At 41.1% G+C, this 23,181-nt stretch overlaps 3 protein-coding genes and 1 long non-coding RNA gene across 4 annotated transcripts in view; 3 read left to right on the forward strand and 1 right to left on the reverse strand.

Annotated features, from left to right (window-relative positions):
- Positions 1–1,093: 1,093 nt before the first annotated feature.
- On the forward strand, positions 1,094–7,177 carry LOC136424637 (glycine receptor subunit alpha-2-like). Its single transcript, XM_066413262.1, has 7 exons — positions 1,094–1,275; positions 2,974–3,065; positions 4,227–4,294; positions 4,481–4,580; positions 5,625–5,757; positions 6,094–6,176; positions 7,038–7,177. The coding sequence occupies exons 1-7, from the start codon at positions 1,166–1,168 to the stop codon at positions 7,175–7,177; spliced, it is 726 nt and encodes a 241-aa protein (XP_066269359.1). The 5' UTR covers positions 1,094–1,165.
- Positions 7,178–7,716: 539 nt separating this feature from the next.
- LOC136424103 (uncharacterized) lies at positions 7,717–9,624 on the forward strand. The gene is made up of 2 exons (XR_010753817.1): positions 7,717–7,931; positions 8,388–9,624. It is a non-coding gene; the product is annotated as an uncharacterized lncRNA (long non-coding RNA).
- Positions 9,625–13,917: 4,293 nt separating this feature from the next.
- LOC136424091 (glycine receptor subunit alpha-2-like) lies at positions 13,918–18,836 on the forward strand. The gene is made up of 8 exons (XM_066412514.1): positions 13,918–14,014; positions 14,448–14,515; positions 14,690–14,789; positions 15,259–15,391; positions 16,073–16,155; positions 16,948–17,082; positions 17,826–18,043; positions 18,460–18,836. The coding sequence occupies exons 1-8, from the start codon at positions 13,996–13,998 to the stop codon at positions 18,775–18,777; spliced, it is 1,074 nt and encodes a 357-aa protein (XP_066268611.1). The 5' UTR covers positions 13,918–13,995; the 3' UTR covers positions 18,778–18,836.
- Positions 18,837–20,153: 1,317 nt separating this feature from the next.
- Positions 20,154–23,181, reverse strand: part of LOC136424073 (glutamate receptor ionotropic, delta-2-like) — a 46,167-nt gene continuing 43,139 nt past the window's right edge. The window contains exons 18-19 of the mRNA XM_066412493.1: positions 22,683–22,920; positions 20,154–22,345 (exon numbers count right to left, since the gene is read on the reverse strand). Of these exons, the coding sequence (XP_066268590.1) occupies positions 22,139–22,345; positions 22,683–22,920 (445 nt within the window). The 3' untranslated portion in view covers positions 20,154–22,138. The remainder of the gene's footprint in view (positions 22,346–22,682; positions 22,921–23,181) is intronic.

A 23,181-nucleotide genomic window follows, 5' to 3' on the forward strand; every position in this document is an offset into this window, starting at 1 on the left:
TCTTTGCTTGTAGTCTTCTGTTTCTGTCGTTCGGGTAAGTCCTATCGACTTGCTTGCTTTTACCTTATTTCTTATGACATGTTGAACATCTCTGCAACCATGGTGTTACATACAAATGTTACAGAGTATTTTAGCTAGAGCAAATTTCCATAATCTTGATATTCTCTAATAGCAATTTTAAGAAAGATTGTTTGCGAGATCGAGAAAAGTGATACGAATCTTAAGTCTCAGTCACGACAAACAGAAAGGATATTAGTTTTGTTGGAAAGGCTTTTTAAGTACAATTACGCTATACTATCTTCCTTACAATGGTCATTTTCATGTATAACCCGTTCTAAGGACAAAGGCTTTTTGTACGAGCCAGATGAACACTGGTTAGAGCATGGATATATAAAGAACTAAGGTCTCATGTGTTATGATAATGTAAGCATGGCACCAAGAACCTGTTAAAATTTTGGTTAACATGGGGTTTTGACTTGATATTGATATGCTCGTTTCTGATTGACCTTTGATTACGGCTGATGTCGAACTGTGTTTGCTACCATGCAGCTTCCCATCTTAATAAAGGTGAATAGCAGCTTCCTTCAATGTCATGTCTTAATATGGGCGGGGCTCTCCCACGACCACGAAGCAGCCGACGGGCCTGCTCTCGGTGCCGGGCGGCTAGCGAGACCGCCGACTACGGCGAAGCACGCCCGCGTTTCTCCCGTGCACGGACGATGCCACTTGCAGGGTACATCGTTCTTCCGATGTAATATCCCATTCCTCACGTATTCTGGCAACTTCAAGCAACTTCCAATGTAAGTGTGGGCCGGAGCCGTTGGTCGCCCGTACCAGCGAAACGTAGCCGCCGACGCGTACGTGACGCGAGTTTCCCACTTGCTCCGACTTCTAGATTTCGTCAGGTGTCTGACCATGGCGTAGGTGGCTGAGCGTATCTTGAGAGTGGTAGCTTTTGACTAGCTTGGACTCGGCCGCCCTTGGCCTTGCAGGCTCCGTCACAAGCGACGGCAGGGGGCTAGTGAGTCCGGGAGGGTGCGGCTGGAGCCGGCGCGGTGCGCGCATGACCCCGGCGTGGAGAAAAAAAAAAAACAACCGGTCGTCCGGTGACTTTGCACCGCATCGGACAGAGCACCGGGCGCCGGGGAGGGTGTCGTCGGGGAGAATGAGCGCCCGTCCCCGACCGACTCCGATGAGTACTAGGAAAGCCCCGACCAGGGTCCGCCAGGCCACCGAGCAGGATGCGTCTGATGTGCGGAGGTCCCCAGCCCGTCGGTAGATGGATGGGTCGTCCGCGCAACGGGATCTTCCGCGGCGACCGGACGGGGCCCACCCCGTGGCCGAGATGCGGTGTTTTGTTGTAGCCCTTGAACAAAGGTTTCGTCCATTTTGTCCTAAAGAAATTGAAAATAAATTTCCCTTTGTCATGGATGCTCTAAATATAATGCCTTACGTAACAAACTATTCACATTTCTTTGTTCAAATACTTCAGATTTCAATAGACTCGAAACCAAGGGCAGATTTGATTATATCTTTAAAAATGACAACTCTCACTGCAAAAATAGGCAAATACATTAAATAATAGACTGACTGGTTAGAAAATATACTAAAAACCAGGATGAACATAATTTTGTCAAGATATTACAGATTTCCAGATGTTCGTCTAAAATGTATTGTGTAAATAATAGAATTTTCAATATGTGTTTTATGTTTTGTGGTTGACTGTGCGAAAGTCATTGTACTTTTCATTTTGTCAATGAAGCTTCGTGTACATGTAGTAATGCCCCTGTCACACAGTCAATGAGCTTCAGCAGCAGTTGTTAAACACAAGAAGCTTAAGGTCTTTAAATGTTACAATCGCCCGGGGGTCGAGCGTATTTTTACTTGCATATGTGCAAGTCAACCCTACTACATCAAACGGGGCTCATTGACCTGAGACCGTCGACCGAAAATGACATTCTGATAGATTTCACAGACTAGTTGACTGCCTGCTATGTGACAGAGGTTCAACCCTATCTAGACCACCGGGCTTTTTTGGGGGTCCCTACGACGGGGTCCCTACGACTTGGGGTTCATTCGGCGCCCCCCCTAAAACTTCCAAACGGTATGGTGTATCATCACTAAATTTGCAGGGAGTAATCTACATGTGAGTCTTAATCACTCCTGTAATTTTTGTATCGTTATGGGGTAATATGACGTAATTCTGACTGGGTTTCTGCCTGATAATGTCCACTTCAACTTACCTTCCAAACGCTGCAAGAATGAAATCTCCGTCATTTTCCATTATGGAGTTATAGTATTTTTCCATTAATTATGCAAATTAGGTATTCATTGCCATAATTGATATCTGTTGATATTCCTCTTTTTCTCAGTTACATATGTGACGTGTTTGAGAGTCCTATAAGGGAATGCAGCGGATGTATAAACTTTCCTCATTGGTTATGCAAATTAGCTACTGATTTGCATAATTGGCATTTGATCTTGTTAATCATCACTCAAGCTATCTACATTCGAAATATCATGACAATCCGTTAACCTATTTTTGAGTTAGTCCCTTTCAAAGTTTGAAACAAAGTCGGCTCCTGCATTTCCAAAAAAGCCGCTAAGTGGCCAAAACCTACACAACTTACTCTCCCTCCAAAGAGCTATCTACCACTCATGACCATAGCATGTCTTAAACGCGAGATATCAAACCCGGAGGTTCCGCTGCAGTACCATAGTAAGCCGCTTAGGGGCCAAAAATCTAATCATTTTGAGGTTTTAATTAAGAAGACCTACCCACATATATACCAGGTATGAAGACAATCCATCCATACATTCTCAAGTTATACTGTTTACAGACGGACGAACGGACAGACGGACACACAAGAAACGCGGTGCAAAACATAACCTTCTCGGCGACGGTAATTTAGTAGAGGTAGAGGTCTATGACAAAATCTAAGCGTTTGTGTCTTCATTCATGCCTATTTCCAGCACACTGGTACCGGTAGAAGGTACCCAGACTTTCGACGATGTGGTCAACATCTTTGGTGACAAGTTGCACATAATGAGACCTGGATATCAAGGTATGTGTCGGTCTTAAAATTTTTTGTCCAATGCAGGTATTATTATTATTATTATTTGAGTGTGTGTGTGTGTGTGTGTGTTTGAACTTATTTTTACATTTTGGAAATATTTTCAAAGTAATTACACAAAGATATCTTTATTTGCAACAATTTTGTGATTGTTTTACTGTTGCATGTTCCAACAATTTGCAACATTTTCCAAATGGTAGATTTGGGTTATTGTCCTCATAAAAGTAAGGGCTTTTTTGAGACTCCTTGGACGGGGGGGAGGGGGGGGGGTCATTTACCGCCCCCCCTAATAACTTCCAAACTCTATGTTGGATCATCACCAAACTTTCAGAGAGTCATGTACATGTAAATATTTATGATTCCTGTAATTTTGGTATTGTTTTGACGTAATATGACGTAATTTTGACGTCATTTATGTCATTTTTTTGCTAAAACCACCTAAATAGGGAATTCCAGTAATACCCGATGGTATTAACCGATCGTTTCACAAAAAAGTGTATTTGATATTGAAGTATGAATAGACTTCTGTTGCCAATGGTAACTGCGTTGACGTCAAAACGACGTCATAGAATGACGTCATATGCCTTAAGCTATCCATTGGGATCCGCCATCTTGGATAGGTGATCTTGAAATTTTCTGAAATACAATTTGTATTACTTACGACCCTAAAACACAATGAAAATAGACTAGAAACGTTGATTGGAATGTTTTCTTGTTGAAAACATAGCAGGTATTAACGAATATGAGGGGGGAAAAGCCTGTTTATACCTAGACTAATGGTTTTGTCAGCCATTTTGGATTTTAACCGATGACGTCATTCAATTAGCATAACTTATGCATATTTAATCATGAAAGTTACATTAGATTACATTGGATCTCAATAATGTAGGAAAACAAATTAGTGAATTTTGTAAAATATGCCTTTCAGAATCCCGTTGCCATGGCAACACAAAAAATGATAAACTTATACTATTACTATAAAATTGTTGCCAACTAAATTCTAGGAAAAGTCAGCAAGTTTGGTAGTCCTAGCGCACATTGTTCAGGAGGTATGCTTCCTTATTGCAAAAAAAAAATTCACATAGTTTTCCCATTTATGCACCTGGTAGTGAGATGATGTGCAAATAGACAAATCCCTTTTTGTTCATACAGAGGATCGGCCTGTTACGGTGAAGGTGAACATGTTCATTAATGATCTTGTCATGGACGGCTTCAAACCGGTAAGACATTAGAACGTAACTGTGGTATATTGGCATGATTCATATTTCAAACTTTTCTTACGGAAAATCTGACTTTGGTTGTGATAGAGACTGTCATAACAAAGAAAATAAATTTATACGTATAAACGAGTGCATTTTCCAATTTCATTCACGCAGGTAGCTCCAATGTACTTTTTATTATTTCAGGTGATGACCCTCGATATGTTTGTTCGACAAACCTGGCAAGATGACCGCCTGAGCTTTAAGAATAACGATACTATGTCAACTCAGCCCATTACGCTTTCAGGTAAGATAAAGATGGAAACAAAATCAATTCAATGCGCAGTCAAACACATAACTTAAATATTAGCATGACAGTCAAACAATCACTCAGTCAGTCAACCAATTTACCAAAGTTTCACAATTAACGTAGATGGCAGGAAAACGATTACTGATGTGTGTTTGATGGTATCGTTATCGTTGCAACAACGCAATCGGAAATGGTAGGCTTCACCCCCCTCAGGCTCCACACAATGTCACACACACATACTCCCAGAGCGAGAGGCAGACAAACAAACCGACACACATAGACAAAAACGCACAAACACACACACAAACAGAGAGACAAAAACTCACAGACAAACACGCGAACATACATTTACGCGCGCGCGCGCGTACAAACACACACAGACAGACAGAAATGCAATGACATAAACATAAACACACATACATGTCTCAATCACATACAGGTGTTACACATGTCGCAATATTGACAGTCCTTTCATTTACCACTTAGACGGATTATGGCACGTTTGAATTAATCATGCAAATTAGGAATTCAATTGCATAATTGTTACCTGTTAATGTTCCACTTGGCATAAACTACATGTTACATGTATTTGAGTCTTAAAGTGGAAAACACTACTCATATAGATTTTAATAACAAATTATGTAAATTACGTCCCACTTAGCATGATTTGCAGTTCATTATGTACATCGCTGTTTAAGCTACTTGCATACTAAATATCATGGAAATCCGTCGTTCCTTTTGATGTTATTCTCCTTAGAAGATTTTCACAATAACGCCCCAGCAGTTCAAGAGCAAGATACTAGGGGGCCCTACACCACATTTTTGAAATACATTACAAGCTATCTGCCACTAAAAAAATCAAGACCATAGCACGTCCAGGTCGAAATTAACAAATAAACGGGTTAGCTGACTATATGACACACAGACAGACAGACACACAGACAGACAGACACACAGACACAGACACATAAACACACACACAGGCACACCCAAAACTATATCTCCATTTTATAGGAGATAACAATTGTTCTTTCTCTTCAGGAGAAGATAAAAACCTAATCTGGACTCCTGATTTAATCTTCGATAACCTGGTGGAGGGCTTCGTTCATGACATTTTTCAAGACAACAACCTGATCCGCATCTCTACAAACGGAACTGTCACCTTAAGTCAACGGTAAAACCAATTGCTTCTAATAAAGGAGATCAGATAGTTTTCATAATGGACATAGATATTGAAGATATATTTCCTGGCAAGCTGCATAGCATAGCAGGCAGTGTATATACTCAACAGTATATGTATGTGTGAAACTTTGCCGTGATTTTATTTTCATGATTTCCTCTACGACTTCTCCTCCGAAAATTCATGACATATTGAATACATGCGTTTTAATGAATTACTACTGTGCTTCCGAATTTTTTTAACCATGAAACCCCGTCTTCACTCGTACCCCCTCGTCAGTGAATGAGTTTGCTGTATATCTGTGTTTAATTCCGTCTGCCCCATTTCCAGAGTGTCTATAGACGTCGGGTGCCCCCTGTATTTGCAGAGATTTCCAGCCGACAGCCAAGTATGCTATTTTGGCATCGAGAGCTGTGAGTACAAACTTTGTGACTTCAACCCAAGTATTACATGTATATTAAAGGTAATAGTATGTAATCTAGAATTTCGATGTATAAACACCAACCTCTATCTGTATATGTACTCGTGTCGCAATCGCAATCCCAAAATTCCGTGGATCCTTGGGTCAGAGTTCGAATCCTCTTTGTGGATCCTTAGGCCGGAGTTCGAATCCTCTTTGTGGGTCCTTGGGCCGGAGTTCGAATCCTCTTTGTGGGTCCTTGGGGCACTGGCCTTAGTGGCTACACGTGTCACCAGATGTAAAAGTAAAAGGTGGGAGGGGCCGTACGCCCTGTAGAAGAATGCTTGAAAGTTTAACACTGACAAACAAACCCAATAAATAACCCAAAAAATGACTACAAACCCTATCTGCTGTATATGCTATAGAATAGATAGCTCTTTGGCTTCCAATGGCTAATCCATGGCAATGATTGGAATGGATTCTAACCCTAGCAACGGAAATTCCAAATGTAGCCGGTATCTTGGTCCGGCAAGGCCCCCTAGCTATTTCCTACACATAAGAAACAAACGAATCCCAAATGTATACACCTACCTGTTCTGTGGTCAGGCTCTGCAGTAGGCAACAAATCTAAAATAATTAATCTAGGCGTATACGTAGTACTATGAGGATATAATAATTATGAAAACGTAATCATATAGTATTTAAAAACAGTCGTAGAATGGAAATCGTTGCCACCATCCTCAAACGCCAAACCCGTGCAAATTTAAAAAGAAAATGGATTGCTTCTTTTTCTTGCTATGAAAAGCATTCAATTGAACATCACTAACGTAATGATATGCAACCTGCTAATATCTTACATGTCGTCTTTTAACAGTTTCGTATAGGATGAATGACGTGGAGCTGCTGTGGGGTGACAATCCTGTCCAGATAAGTTCTGACGCCGAATCTTGGGACTTCTTCATCCTCACATTGAAAACCTCAAAAAGCGTAAAGGTCTACTCCACAGGTCAGTGACCTTCACCATGGAGCATGCGCAGTTGTCGTATGGGAGCGCATCTAAAAGCCAGAAGACACCAGATAATTGCATTGCGTCCAATTGCATAAATCTGATATGTAAAAGTCTAAAATTCTGAAAACCCAAGCCATTCCCTATTCATTACACTATAGATAAATGCCATAACTTCATAAGCCACAATGGCATTTATCTGATATTTTCACAAAATGATGGCACAAAACACGGTACATTGATATCAATAGAAAAAGAAATGTTGTAAAACTAGGCTTACAGGGGTCTGCTCAAAGGCATCAAATAACCATATTTTTTAAAATGTAGTTGAATTGAAGTTGTCTGTTTGTGGCAGTGCCTGTTTGGCCTCCTAGGGTAAGAGGACTAAACCTAAGCTGCATAAAATCAATGGAAAAATGAGCCATGCATGCAATTCGGAGGTTCCTAGGGTTTGTAATTGAAATCAATTGAATTCAAAAGAGTTTGGTATTTTATATTAGAATTATTTCTAGGCCTCTGACAAGAGATCTTGTTTTATTGGCAGGCATTTTCAGCTGGATGGAGGTCAAGGTGATATTCCAACGTCACATGAGTATTCACGTGACCAGGTTTCAAATACCCAGCATCCTCTTGGTCATCTTGTCCTGGACCTCGTTCTGGCTTCCCGGGCGTGTTGCGCATGCGCGCATGTTAATCTGCATCCTTCTTCTTCTCGGTCAAATGGCGCTGTCCTCACTCCCAAGAACTTTGCTACTACCAAACGTAAGTTACTTAATGTTGTTCAAAATTAAGACTCCTGATTTTTGTGCTTTTTGCATTTAAAAAAAGCGATAGTTAGCCATCTCATCGTTCCAATACGCATGTCCAGTTGTGGTGCATTGTGGTGTAAGGTTAACGTTTAATGTGCCTCATTTGTAGACAATAACTCTCTTCCAGGTGTAATTGTTGTTCCCTTCTGGGGTGCTTTTTTTTTACCTTACGTACAATCCTCTGTGGGCTGGAACTCCGAGCAAACTTTCTTGGTGTGTCCTATCTGATCTAAAATTGTATTAGAAAATATGTCTGAGGACAATAAGCATTGCAGGTGCTTTCAGTTAACATAAAAAAAAAAAACTTTGGTGCACGTTAATGAATTTTTCTAACTATTAGGCATTATATCTACAGATTACAAAATGCAGCTAGATAAAAGTTTGCTAAAACTTTATGAATTGTACCCAGGTCCCTTACCTGACGTTTATGGACATATTGATGGCCATCAATACTACCTTCATCTTCCTCGCCGTTCTCGAGACCGTTGCTGTCGCGTTCTTGCACCGCAACCAGGACCAAAGGTCGTCGGACGACGGCGTGGCCAGGCCCGAGGGCGGTGCGGAGACCATCCCGATGACTGACTTCGGGAAGCCCGGGCAGTCCACCTCAGGACGGAGACTCAGCGGCGTGCTAGCTAAGCTGGACTTCATCTCCCGTATTGCCTTCCCGGCCTTGTACCTACTTGCTACCATAATCATCTATTCATTAGTCTTCCGCCACTAAGTGGCCAAGGCGCTAGATAGCGACTCAGACGAGGTGTTCCGAATCAGAGCTTTATTCACACACAGCCATGGCGGACTTAAGATGGAGGCGAGTGGAAAACACGTGATTCTAACTACATGATGTCATCTAACTAGGATGTCATCATTAACATAACATAACCAACTCTATGCCGTTCTATTAGCAAGTATATTCACTACGTTATAAAGCCCGGCTCACAACTCCGACTTCTGATGGGCCGAAATATTTATTGGGTTTAGAATGTCAAAAAGCCCTGAGAAATAAAGAAAATACGTCTGGACGTCGACTAACTACAAATCAAGACAACGATCGAGATAAGACCTGTTTACAAGTCGGGGGTCTTAACCTTTGACCTGGCACATGCGTAGTCGTGAAATACCTTATAGGTGTGACTACTATGTTGGTATTAATGTGGTTCCTTCTTACAATCGCTCTTAGACGTAAGACAAAACAGATTATGTATCATGTTTAACCATCTACATTTACATTTCCTTCTTCCATATATGTTTCTAGTATATCAGTAATTTCTCACTTTGCATCTAGTAACAGTATCGTATGTTCAACGGAAGGTTTGCAGAAACAATTATCCACTTTCAGTAGTCGATATTGATAATAATGAGTAATAGTTACAGGTTGGTTACCACAATCTCTATATATGCCATACAATGAGCATTTTGATAATCTTAGGGCATATTGAAAAGGCATTATTGACTATAATGTTGAAGAAAGATGGCGGATGCTGCCTGAAAGTCTTCTCGCCGAGAAACTTTTAGTCGTATGTTTAGTTCTTTATATTCAAGTGATTGTACTCGTTGAAATGAGAGGCTGTCTACAAGAGACCGAGTGCAACCTGAATTGATATACAAACGGAAAACGGCAATTTAGTAAATTAAAAAAACAAAAACTTGACCGTCCAACTCGTAAGGCTGCTTCGGAGGCTAGCTTTTATGTAAATGTACGCAATATAAAAGTGTGACAAATAGTACGTAATCGAAACATCATGAAAAACTGAGAACACAAAACCGTGAAGGAAACAACATTGCTTCATGTACTGTATCTTGTCATGTCATTTTACCTCAAACATTTGATAAGAGACAACATTTTAACACCCATTCACGCCTTAGATTAGAATATCACACTAAGCAGTCTCAGTGACCAGTCTCAAAAGCTCGTTGCAGTTATAGATATTGTGAAAATGTGAATCCGCCCCTAGTCCCTTTTCCACACACTTGAGACACGTACAGACATTTCCGATACAGATACGTTCACTGTTGCCCTTTGGCCATTTTACTTTACCTGGTGAATTGTGCTAGATTGAACACAGAACGGTATTTTGAACAAAAAAGATGTACAAGATACTAATATATACTATATTAGCCTCATTTTTCATAGATATAGGAGGTAATTACGCATCATTCCTCGTCTCTCTGGCCGTTTTACTTTACATGGTGATACGCTAGATTGAATACAGCACAACAGAGCCATCTTTTCACAAAGATAATGTATAAGATACTATCTACTGGTAGCTTCTCGTCACTGAGTCTACACATTAAACCTTACTCGGCAAAGCCGGCCAAGGAATGACTCAAATCCACGCGACTTAGTCATCTACTTGATAACATCAGTGTAGCGTCGTGTAAAGGAATTTAATTATCCTCTCAACAATGCAGTCTGGTTGGGTACAAAACGAGGTCACTTACCTCCCTGATAATGAGGTCACCGCAAAGCCGTATATTTCTCTCTCATTGGCTGGAGTTTCTGATGTATTTACCCTGGAGAAAAACGATTGGTCCCCGGTTCCAGGCCAACGCTTACACCACTGGAGGTCTCTTTAAAGCTGACTCTTGACCCGGCTAAGCCATTTATGTCGCAGGAAGGATATCCAGGTCTTTTCAGTGTTCGCCAGGAACTAACGTATATTAAGCCCGCAGTTTTTCACACCGCACAGTGTCAGTCGCAGAACCAGGGAAAGCACCATGTTCTTCGCTTGCAGTCTGCTGTTTCTGTCGTTCGGGTAAGTCCTATTGACTTGCTTACTTTTAGACTATTTCTGATATTGAACATCTTTGCAACCATAGCAATACGTACATGTTGCAGGGTGTTTTAGCTCGGGATAGTTCTCACATTCTTAATCGTCTCCAATACCGACGAGCAATTTTTGCGAGAAAAGTGATACGAATTTCAAGTAAGGACAGCTAGAGAGGTATTAGTTTTGTTACTAAGGCTTGGTAAATATATTTCCTGCATATCGTCTTTCTTATTAAACTATTTTCATATCTAACTTATTCTTTTGACTGGGTCATTTTGTAATAGCTACTAGGCAAACATGGCTTAGCCTAGATTTCCGACCACTAAGCCTATGATCAGGAGTGTCACATAAACTGTTAAATGCTGAGAGCCTGCAATTTAGCAGAATTTTCTATTAGCTACCAACAGGCGTTTTCTAGAAAAGCCTTTTACCCATACATGCATGCAAGGGTATATCTGATAGATAATCCAGATTTTATTCCTGTAGTACTAGCGTCTACTAGTTATGTTTGATCACAATATGAATATAGATACTAGAAAGTAGAGTTCATAAATGCGTGGTTAGAATAATGTATCTCTGTTACTATTGTAGACCATGAAATGAAACGTGACGGCTAATTTCTGACTCACTGTTGCGGTAAAACACACAAAAGAAGGCCCAACACAAAAACTACAGCTGAAATTTAGATTTCCCCCACAACCTTGGCCCCAGTGCGACCAACAGATAGCTGTCCTGTGGTGACTTTAGCTTAGTATGTACCCTTCAGTGCACTAAAGGTTAGAATAATACGCATACTCTAGACTTGTTCACTGCTACAACACATGTTGACAAGGAAAAAGAATAGGGAAATTCTTGCTCTCACTGCATAGCAACGCGTACGTGATGCAAAGAAAAAATAGCACGTCAAAAGAAGGCTTAGCTATCGCCATGATGTGGGCAAGAGCTAAATTTGAATTTCATGAGATTATCTCGATGAGCCGTTCATAACCTCGCTAGGCCATAGACGTTTATTTTCCAGTCCTCTTTTCTCCTGCGGTATCCTTTGTCTCAGAAACAAAACGTACAGTGTTAGAGAGAACATTCATGAATATTCTAATAGTTGCTTTTTGATTTCGAACACGTTTATGTAAAGATAATCAACCCCTGAAGTAGACAATTATTGTTTGAGGCTGGGGTTAATTTCCGCTTACCATTCTCCTCGGTGTTTCGCTCAAGCTGCGACTATTGTGCTACGCGTGTGCCTTGTGTAATTCATCCTTTTTCAGGCATGACATGTATAATCAACTGATCTGAAGCCTGTATTTCATACCGGAAGCCTTCGTTTGCGTTGGAAAACGAAACAATAACGCGAGGAAACCTTCTGTGTTGCCATCTTAACTATTTCTTTCTCAAAATTGAGTCTGAAAAAGACACGTAAGTTGCATTGTATAAGCATTTCAGTCGATAACAACCATTCCACTAGGGCGAGCTGGTGTGTTACGCCGAAGGGCGGTTATACCGGCTATATAGATACAGATACAGATACAGAGACCGAGCGAATTGACATAGCGCTCAGCGAATTTAAATAAAGAAACGGATCATTTTACGCTCAGCTGTGGGTTTTGTCGTCTTGTCACTTTAACATTTTACATGATATTCCAACTATGAGGTTAAGGGTTACACGAATCCAATTTAGGTCACAACGTGATCGCCGTCTAGTGGAATGTGGGTCTAATCAGCAGTTGGCACAGTTCCATTTTTTTCAAGACTTTTTTTCTGGAAGAAGTTCCGCTTTTTCTGTATGGTACAGAGAACACGACTTCAAAGACGCAAGATCGCACATTCAAGATCTACGGAATGTGCATCTTAATCCTCATAAACGATAGTTTACACCCTAAAGCATGCTCTTAACCCTTAAGCTGCCAGGTTTTTTAGCCAAGTAAAAATCAAAAATGTTTGACCCCTGACCTCCCTCACGAAACCCGCGAAACACCCGGCGGCGCTAACTCCCCTAACTTCCCGGCTTCGCGCGCTACAAGCACGCAAAGCTGTTTTGTTCTGGGGAATACCCTATCCCGGTTATAACCGGGTCCAGCACACAAGGCATATTTCTGTATCCCTAGTTAAGTCGGGACTGGCAGCTTAAGGGTTTTAAGACGATGTAAGATTAAATGTCTGTAACATGAGTTAGTAATAGTTTTCCCCTTAGGGTTTGCTAAAATGTGCTTTCAAATCGTCCAAGATGTCTTAGCATATAGTGCAGGGATAACTAAAGAACATAAGATCTTATCAAATATGTTATAAGCACTGGACCGAGAACCAGTTGGGAATTTGAACAGCATTGTTTTGGGGCTAGTTTCAAAATTCCCCCTATTCAATGGCCCTTTCTTTACGGAAAGGTCAATTTATCGTAGGCCGTCGTACAGTTTTGAGGCAGACTGTGACATAACCAACCGCAGAGAGGAATCATCAGTCGACGTGCACCGTCGGGGTTATACCGCCCCTTACGGAGTGACATACCCTTCCGTTTGCTGATACAAGACGGGGATGCGCCAGGTCTCCCGTCCGGGTAAATGATATAAATCACCGTATGGCTGATACGATATGGAGGTTCGCCAGGCCTATATCCGAGTGATTTGTACTGAATCGCCAACTCCAGGCAAAAGGATTCGAACCATCGCACTACTCTTTTTCGAAAGGCGTTGCTCTCCGAACAGGGGCATCCAATCAACGATGGAAATATTCGTAAAATTTCGTACTACGTGTACACGACTATAGCTACCTTAAAAATGCCCTCAGTTTGTGATCGTAAGACCATCGAACGAAGAATGTGACATGACCGGGCCCTAACAAATAGCTTGCATACATAAATACATAGTCGTGTGTAGCATGCCTCGTATGAACGCGTGTGAAGCATGCATGGTTAAACACTGTAATTGCCGACACGAAAAGTCTTTGATCCAGCGGAACTAGTTAATGGAAGACATGGGTATCGGGATCTTTCGGAAACTGTTGAAAAACAAACCGGAAATGTACATGATTGCTTTAGACATTGATCCTTAAGGGGCAAATCGCAATTGCTTTGGAGGGGGGTTCTTTTAACGGAGAGAAATTGCAAATATCTTCGTAGTAGATAGTTGATACTCCTAAAGCAAAATCTAAACGTCCGTATTTTTATTGTTTCTTATTTTTAGCTCCCTGGTACCGGTGCAAGGTACCCAGACTTTAGACGATGTAGTCGACATCTTTGGTGACAAGTTGCATATAATGAGACCTGGATATGGAGGTATGTATCGGTCTCATAAATTATTTTTCGTGTTTGTTTTGTGTGAGTTTGTGTGTGTGTGTGGGTTTGTGTGTGTGTGAGTGTGTGTGTGTGTGTGTGTGTGGTGTTCTGTGTGTGTGAGTGTGTGTGTGTGTGTGTGTGTGTGTGTGTGTGTGTGTGTGTGTGTGTGTGTGTGGTGTTGTGTGTGTATGTACGTGTATGTGTGTCTGTCTATATGATAGTTTTCCAGATATTTGTGTTCAGCATTACGTAAAAACCTCTGGATGTATTGTGATGATATTATGTATGTAGGTAGATGTTGGGAAGACGAGGTCAAGGTCAATGTTGCATTCCTTCCGACGAGAATTTTAATAATGTAAATATGAAAAAAGGTGTCTCTGATTGATATGCCAAGATTATATGAAAATAAACATATTCATTTTTGTTAATACAGGAGATCGGCCTGTAGAAGTCAAGGTGTCCATGCACATCAATGATGTTGTCATGGACGGTTTCAAACCGGTAAGATAACAGTGGTATATTGTCACTATTCAAATCAGTGAGAAGGGGGGCTAATTAAACTTCGTATAGAAAATCTGAATTGGGTTGCATGGTTTAGAAATGGTAATAATGAATGACAATATATTAGTAAATTTAAATAAGTCGCACGTACAGCTCAAAATGATTTTTCCTCAGGTGCTGACCCTCACCATGTATGTTCGACAATACTGGCAGGACGACCGACTCAGCTTTCAGAACAATGATTCTATGCCGGGTCGACCCATCAGCCTCTCAGGTAGGATGTAGACGATAATGAAATTAGTTCAACGACCCATCAAACATTCGAGTTGAATCACTCAGCATAGGTATCAAACAATCAATAAATGTATGACTTATTTCTTCTCGAAGTTTGCATAGCAGGACGTACAGGCCTATCGGGAAAACTATTGTTGTGTTTCGTTTTGATGGTATCTTGACAGTTATAACAACGGAATCAGAGATGGCAGACTTCACCCCCTAGTTGGAAACACAGAGAGAGGCAAACACACAGACACACAGACACACACACACAAACAAACGCACACACACACACACACACACACACACACACACACACACACACACACACACACACACACACATGTACACGTCAAAGGCATACGTTGCTTCCTGTGTGTGAAATAATAGTAAACGTTATCTGTATAATGCAACGTCAGTTCACTCAAAAACACAATCTATAACATGCATAATTGTTCTCTTTTCAGGAGAAGACATCGGCCTAATCTGGACTCCGGACTTATTCTTCAGTAACCTTGTGGACGGCTTCGTTCAAGACATCTTCAAAGACAACGTCATGATCCGCATTTCTCCGAACGGAAGGGTCCTCTCAAGTCAACGGTAAGAAAGCCCTTCTTAAAGATGATTATTTCTTAATTCTAGGTTGGACGTGTTTGGACAAATTTCAAAACTACGCCACTTTCATAATTACACAGATTTCATCCATAACGACCATAGCTATTGAAGAGTACTTTGGATAAAAATTCTATATATGACTATTCAGCAGTTTATGTATTCTTGAAACTTCCGCAGTGGTTTTATTTTCAGGATTTAACCTTACGACGACCTTTCTACCGCAAATTCATGTCATTGCAAATATGCGTTTTCAATATATGACTACTGTACTACAGTAATATTTCAACCGGGAGCATAAAACACAGCTAAAACTTTCTCAGTTTTCTCTATTACTTCAGATTAAAACCACTACGAAAGTAAAGATTTCACAGTATCACAGTGTATGTAATGATGGCAAGCACTTGGTGAAAGTGACTTCTTTGCAAAACACTTTCTGAATTGCACCGTTTCAACTCAAAAGTCACACAAAGTCGCAAATATTCCACGCAAATATGACTTAGTTTCATAATTGTAACATTGACCACTCACTGAAATAGTCGAAGATATTTTTTAGATTCGTAAATGTTTCTTTTAAAAAATGGCATGCATTTAAGTAATATGTTTTATGCATGTCTGAAACTTTCGTGCTGATTTTATTTTCATTGATGGCGTCTGCTCCATTTCCAGAGTGTCCGTAGATGTCCGGTGCCACCTGAATATGCGGTACTTTCCAGCCGACACACAAGTGTGCAGTTTCAACATGGAAAGCTGTAAGTATAAAATTTGTGACATCAGCTAAGTAATATGTTGAATGTAATAGTACGTACTTACTTACTTATCATCTTCGTCCATGGAGAGACATGAGGCCATGACTATTTTTTCTTCCACCTGGGCCTATCCTGTGCCACAGTCTGAGCTGATCGCCAGCCTCCCTGCATGCTTACCCATTGCAATTTTTTAACTTATCAAGGCTAGATTCTCTGGCTGGGGGGCCGTATCTGCTTGGGGACAGCACCTGCTGGGGCCCCGTATCTGCTTTAATAGAATCCTGTAACCGCTGTGCAGGTACGGTCCCCAAACAGATACGACCCCCAGCCAAAGATTCTGGCCCCGATAAGTTGAAAAATCGCCGTGGGAAAGCCTGCAACGGAGGCTAACTGATCGCCATATGGATGCCAGATCGTCTGACACTGTTCTCCTCTACGTGGTTTTTGGGTCTTCCTATTTGTTTTAGGTCGCCGTATAGGTATGTTATCCGCTATTCTCAGTACATGGCCAAGCCATTTCAGTCTCCTGCTTGCGATCTCAGAGAAAAGTCTTCACACCCAGTTTTGCTATGTAGTTCTTTATTTGTATCCTAAATGTTGTATTTTCCCCACACAGTTGTTGTAGGATGCATATATCTAGTCTATATAGAATGTATCTATCTCTAGCTACCAGTGCATCCTAAAATAAGAAAATTGGTTGCTCCTTTTTTCCACTTCAATGTAATGATCTTGATATCACCGATGTATAACCGTAATATCCCCTATTAATGTTCTACTTTTCGTCTTATACTACAGATTCGCTAACAACAAACGACATCGCGCTGCTGTGGATGGATGGTGAACCTATCAGTGTGGACGATGACGTCAGCATTCCACAGTTTAGTCTCTCCACAGTGAACGTCTCAACAAGCCAACAGATGTTCTCCACAGGTCAGGGTCACAGTTGTCGTTTTAAAACGCATTTAGTCGCATTTAAAACTATTTCGATACTTTGAAACGATGCTTTTGATAATTTGTCAGTTTTGAACGAATGCACAGTGACCTTGTGGTTTGGGTTATTGACTCAGAACCCGAAGGTACTGAGTTCGAATCCCTGAGAGGTCCCGATGGTGTCCCCTTGAGAAAGGCACTTAACAACGATTCTCTCACTCAAGTCACTGACAGGTAAAATGAGTACCTAGCTTCGGTTAGGGACGTCCCTCGGAAAGGACATTAAATGGAGGTCCCGTGTTTTAGAAGAGACATACATCAAGCATGATTGTGAAGAAGTGCCCACCACTTATCAAAAAGAGCGGTGGGGTCCTTCCCGTTGTGAGTGGATCAAATAAATCTGATATGACTTAGATTCATAATGTAACTTTAACCACTCACTTAAATAGTCTAAGACATTTTTTTGGATCCGTAAATGTTTCTTTTAAAAAATGGCATACGTTTAAGTAATTTGTTTTATGTATGTCTGAAACTTTCGTGCTGATTTTATCTTTATTAATCGGCGTCTGATGCCCCCTGAATATGCAGTACTTTCTGCCCGGATATGCAGCTTTTATTTTTTAGTACAAACCTGGTATGATATGTCATGAGGCATGTGTGCAATACAAGAGAAAGAAGCGTTTTGATGGCTTTCATAGATTTTTTTTCGATATTTCTGACAAGAGTTCTTGCTTTACCGGCAGGCTCTTACATGAAGCTGGCGGCCTCAGTCGCCTTTCTTCGTCACATGGGTGGCCACGTGACCATGTTCCAACTACCCAGTATCCTCTTGGTCATCTCTTCCTGGATCTCGTTCTGGATTCCCGTGCGTCTTGCGCATGCGCGCATTTTAATCGGCATCCTTCTTCTTCTCGGTCACGTGGCGCTGTCTGCGCTGGCCAGGGCTCTGCTACTATCAAACGTAAGTGTATCGATATTGTTAACTTTTGAAGTGCTGTCATGAGTGTTGTGCCTGTTGCAAGTGGAAAAAGATTATTCGATAAAAAGCAATAAGCATGGTTCCAAATGCACATGTGCAGCCGCGATGCACTGTGGTCTAAGTTTACGTCTAAGTGGCCTAGACGAGTTTGCAGCGTTCCACGTTGGTGTGTGTTCTCTTGTGGGTTGTCTTTACTTTCAAGCTCAATATAACAATATCCTGTGGAGCCTGAACTTTGTGCACTTTGAATATCACGTGATCTGATTGCAAATAAGCATCTCCGAAGACAAAAAGCATTACACGTGAATTGTCTTCATTTGTCTAAGGTATTGCTTTAAGTAAGCTACAAATATATCATATTAACAAAAGTCTAATAAAACTTTCTGAAATGTACCCAGGTCGCCTACATGACGCTTTTGGACATATGGATGGCCATCGATACTACGTTAATCTTCTTCGCCCTTCTCGAGACCGTTGCTGTCGTCTTCTTTCACCGCAGCCACGACCAAATGTCTTCGGACGACGGCGTGGCCAGGCCCGATGGCGGTGCGGAGACCATCCCGATGACTGACTTTGTGAAGCCCGAACACGCCGCGACAGGACGGAAACTCGGGGGCATGTCGGGAAGAATGGACCTCATCTCCCGTATTGCCTTTCCGGTGTTGTACTTTCTCATTAACATAATCTACTGGCCGTACCTCTCTTCTCTTCAGTAGACTCATTCAATAATAGGGTGCTAGACCCAGAGCGGGTCGGCAGTCAATTTCTTCGGCAGCCCAAGACAGTATGCCCGCTGATGTAAGTTAGCGTTCCGGAGGGGAGTTGTAGCCAAAGGCACTTTGACCGACCCTAGGGCGCGCCGACTAAAACTCCCTCGCGCTAAAACTCCCCGGAGCGCTGATTTAGATCCGGCGGGCATACTGCATTGACCCGCCGAAGTAACCGGCTGTCGGCCCGCGTTAATCTGGTACCCAGGCTAGTAACAGGTGCATGTGGCTATAATATGTTAGTATCAACGTGGTCTTTCTAACAATAGCTGCAAGTCAATAGACGTAAGACAATACCATTGGATAATCTACCATTTATCAACGTTTACCCTTTTAATGCCCTTTTGCCATTTTGTTTCTTGTATACTAGATCTTCGGAAACCTTTTTAGCTGACATATAAGATTTGTAAGCAGCTTAATATGTTAATTCCTGGACATTAAACAAACAAACGTAGGGCATACAAAATACATGAAATGCCTGTTTGCATCTATTCACTGTATTGTATGAAACAGGGCATTTTGAAAAGCAGCCAAATGTAAAGCAAAAGATGTGTTTGTGGCAAATTTACCTGCATAGAGGCAGAAAATCGCAATCTAGTCGCTAGGCGACGGATAGACCAAAACAATCCTTCCATATTTGATTCTATCTTAAACAGTGTCCTGTAGTTTTACATTCAATATTGATTTGATATTTCTACGTAACGCTACTCGTATTATTAAGCTATGTTTCCCAATGCATAATGCAATACGCATCGCAAATTATATCGTTATTTTAACTTACAATTACTATGGCATGATCGTCAATTTTTAATAAACTTGTACTCATATTCAAGAATCGTCAATTTTTAATAAACTTGTACTCATATTGAGGACATCATTACAATACCTATCATTAAACATTATAACTTCATATCTATGTGGTATTTTTCTTATTCATATATGGTGTCCATATATGTTTATTATATAAGCTGACAAACGGTCAGGTAATAGTCCAAAGTTGCTGTTAATCGGATAAGATCTCAAAGCAGATGTTGGGGTGAAAGATCTTTTATGTTTATGCGGGACGACCGGGCTTCTCTGACAGTCACTTACTCCATGTAAAGCAGATTAACAATTAAACATCCAAAGGGAAAACGGATAATGTCCACATGTATGCATACTGGAAACGTACAAGAGCTGATGTATACATGAATGTAGGCGGCGCCTCTATGGGCGGTGTTACATGGGCTCCTCGCAGAAAAAAATGTTTTTTTTTTTAACTTGTTACACCGTGTATGAGAAATGATAAAAGAACACGATTCATTAACGATCGTGACACGGCATGGTTCCACAAATATGTTTTAATCTTGAAGTAGTTCCAGGAAGCTATTGACAACGAGTGAAGTACTATCATTACATTTTACTTTTTTTCAAAATTTACAGCCATACAAAGTCAAAGGAACATTCGATTGTTCTACCAGACAATTGTTTTGTTGCATAATATTGACATCATATCTTTTCAGCCCCATCATTCTTCACATCTGGTATTATTTTTTCGAACAAGTATGTTGGCATATACATAAAAGGTACAGATATATCAATACACGTAAAGGGGTGATTCGTAGCCTCCAAGCAGGCCCAATGGATTGCAAAGACCGTATCCAACTGGAAGAAGGAGCTTGATACGGTCTTCGCAACCTAAAGATCTGCTTGGAGATTGGGTGATTCGTGGATTAAAAGGCTTGATCAAGCACTTATGGTATCTTTGTAAAATTGCTCGCAATTATTTAACATTGCGCACATCTTTCTCGATCTGTATGTTCGAGTAATATCATTGGTGGGAAGCAATACTTATGCCCTCGTCACGAGCTTGAGCTACATGCACGAAAGGAGAAGGAGGTGATGGTAAGGAGGATAACGGTTCTAAGTACGCATGTGCAGCTTAATGCATTCTGGGTAATATCTTAAAGGTGTAGGCCCCTGAGACACGAAGGAAACACATCTGGACATTGTAAAGCAGCTCGAGACCATAGTCGAGACAAGAACTGTTTATAAGTAAGGGCCTTAATATTTTACATATTAGCCACAATACATGTTGCTGCGCATGCGCACCTATAATGGCAAATCTCCTTATCATATAATCATTGTCATTGTAAACTTATCAAATATCAAAGTTTAACATTCATGGTGAAACATTGAACAAGGGTAATCGCTACTAGATATACTGTAACCAACGATGATATGTTGTAGACAACAGCCTACATTGTTTATTACTATTCTTAAAGAAGATATTTCAAAGAAAGGTAACGATCGGCCAACAATGTCATTGAAATCTATCCACAACAGTGATAAACATAAACAATACATTGTCAACTTCCCTCTTTATTGTTTTCAACAGTAACTTATACTATCCACCACTATTTCAAGTTAGTTAACGCAGGGATTTGGACCTTGCCACGGTATATCGTTATCATCCTTCTTTTAATGTACAAAAATTCACTTCTTATTAGCCTAGATACATGATAACACCCCAACAGCATTGTTTCATTTCTTACAATCCTATCCAATATGGACGTATTGCAATTGCTTCTGCAAAATAGCCAGCCACACCTAAGCTTTCATTATTTCGCAAATATTGTAGGTTACAAAATTTGACGAAATCAGTTATGAAACTATGTGCCTGACGTTATTTTTGTAAATTTTGATGAATTATAGTGCTTTTACAATTTTTCTTCCCGTCCCAACTTCTCTTTGGTATCCCAGTCGGTAAGCAGCCTGTTACACCATAAAATCCAAATTTCCAACGTCCAATTTCAATATACAATATACAAGCAAGCCGCTGTGTTTTCAAATGTATCAAACATACTGGTTAGCTGTAAAGTAATGTTACTGTGGCACATTCTATAGAAAATTATCATGGCGGACGTTTTGGTTACTCCTAAGATACCTTCCCGGGGCGTGAATGAGCTTTACTACTACTTCTTGCCGCATGGTGGCAATGCGGCAAAGATGCGTTCCCAAACATGACTGAGTGCATACCCTGCTCCGTCAGCTGTTTTTGCCGGAGCCTTCCTTGATTAAAAAAAAAAAGCGAAGAGCGCAGAACTAGAAGCTATGGCACTTCTTATAGCTATTGCCTCCGATCAATGAGCGTGTAACTGGTAAGTATTACCCTCAACTGACTACGAGACTAGTTTCGTTACGCGAACGTTTGCCGTTACAAGAGTTTCAACGGTGTCTCCAGCATTCAAAACAAAACTACCGCCATCTGCTTTTCCCAGCATTCCAAGCGACACGTCCAAATATAGAGCACAGCTCTAAAGTATGCGAGCTACAATGTTGTGCATTTGAAGTTTTCAGGTCCGTTCAGGTTATTTCTGGAATCTCTGTCGATGATGCTTGAGGGGACGGTGCTGGGTTTGGGAGGGAACTCCACAGTAGTGGTGACCTGCACGTTCCCGTTCTCCCTCCGGTGGATTTCCACTAGGGTGTCCGCTGTCTCGTTTCTCGATGGCTGTCTCCTTTTTCTACAAGTGAACTGAAAAGTTGATAGGCATTAGCAATAACACGCCAGTTGTATCCTACATCTACATACAGAATATAGAAATCAACATTTTATATCATAAATAGCGTAAAACAAGTAGATATCCTACATTTTGCATGCTCAAGTCACATGCGAAGTCACACAAAGCTAGCTCCACACTAGTCCCAATACACGCATTCTCGCGAGAATCTTTCTCGCGAGAGGTCAATACAAGCAAGCTACGTCATTTTAACAACATAGGCCGGGAGCAGTACGCATGCGCTTTTACGGTGTTGCTTGCCCTCTGTGTTGCCCCGTAATAGAATGCGAGAAAATGTCTCTACTATCTTACCATCTTCCAATCGTAGTCTCCTCCTTTTCGCATATAGACCAAGATTTCCACAAAGCAGATAGATACAGACAGTAGCGTCCCAAGCATCAGGACATAGAAGACGCCTGCGAAGCTGTCCAAGCCGAGCTCCGTGGCCACAGTCTTGGTGTGAGACGTGGAGAGAGAACACTTGCCCAACTTCGGCCACCACTTGTCCTTCAGCCTTTCCAGAATTCCGTTCTCCTGAAGCTGTAGAATGCTGTAAAACAGAAATGGTGATAGCGATGTAATTAAGCGAGTGTCACACTGGACCGACGCATCGTGCCTGTTTGCGCCAAATTACGCCCCGCATTCGTAAACTGGCGCGGATGTTGAAAAATGGCACAAAGTGGCACAATCTACATGTTTTATGATATCTTACCTATGTTGCACCATGTATCATCTGTGAACATCCTTTATCGTTACACATCTCTGTACTATGCATCTTCCACCATTGTGCATTGGTTTTTGATTTAGCTGC

The sequence above is a fragment of the Branchiostoma lanceolatum genome, chromosome 18, assembly GCF_035083965.1.
Source record: "Branchiostoma lanceolatum isolate klBraLanc5 chromosome 18, klBraLanc5.hap2, whole genome shotgun sequence".
NCBI lineage: Eukaryota > Metazoa > Chordata > Leptocardii > Amphioxiformes > Branchiostomatidae > Branchiostoma > Branchiostoma lanceolatum.

Coding starts and splice junctions, on each gene's coding strand:
- LOC136424637 (XM_066413262.1), top strand. CDS start 1,166: ATGAGCGCCCGTCCCCGACCGACTCCGATGAGTACTAGGAAAGCCCCG. Junction 1,276..2,973: donor CGGAGGTCCCCAGCCCGTCG/GTAGATGGATGG, acceptor GCCTATTTCCAG/CACACTGGTACCGGTAGAAG. Junction 4,295..4,480: donor TCATGGACGGCTTCAAACCG/GTAAGACATTAG, acceptor TTATTATTTCAG/GTGATGACCCTCGATATGTT.
- LOC136424091 (XM_066412514.1), top strand. Junction 16,156..16,947: donor CAGTTTCAACATGGAAAGCT/GTAAGTATAAAA, acceptor CTTATACTACAG/ATTCGCTAACAACAAACGAC. Junction 17,083..17,825: donor CCAACAGATGTTCTCCACAG/GTCAGGGTCACA, acceptor CTTTACCGGCAG/GCTCTTACATGAAGCTGGCG.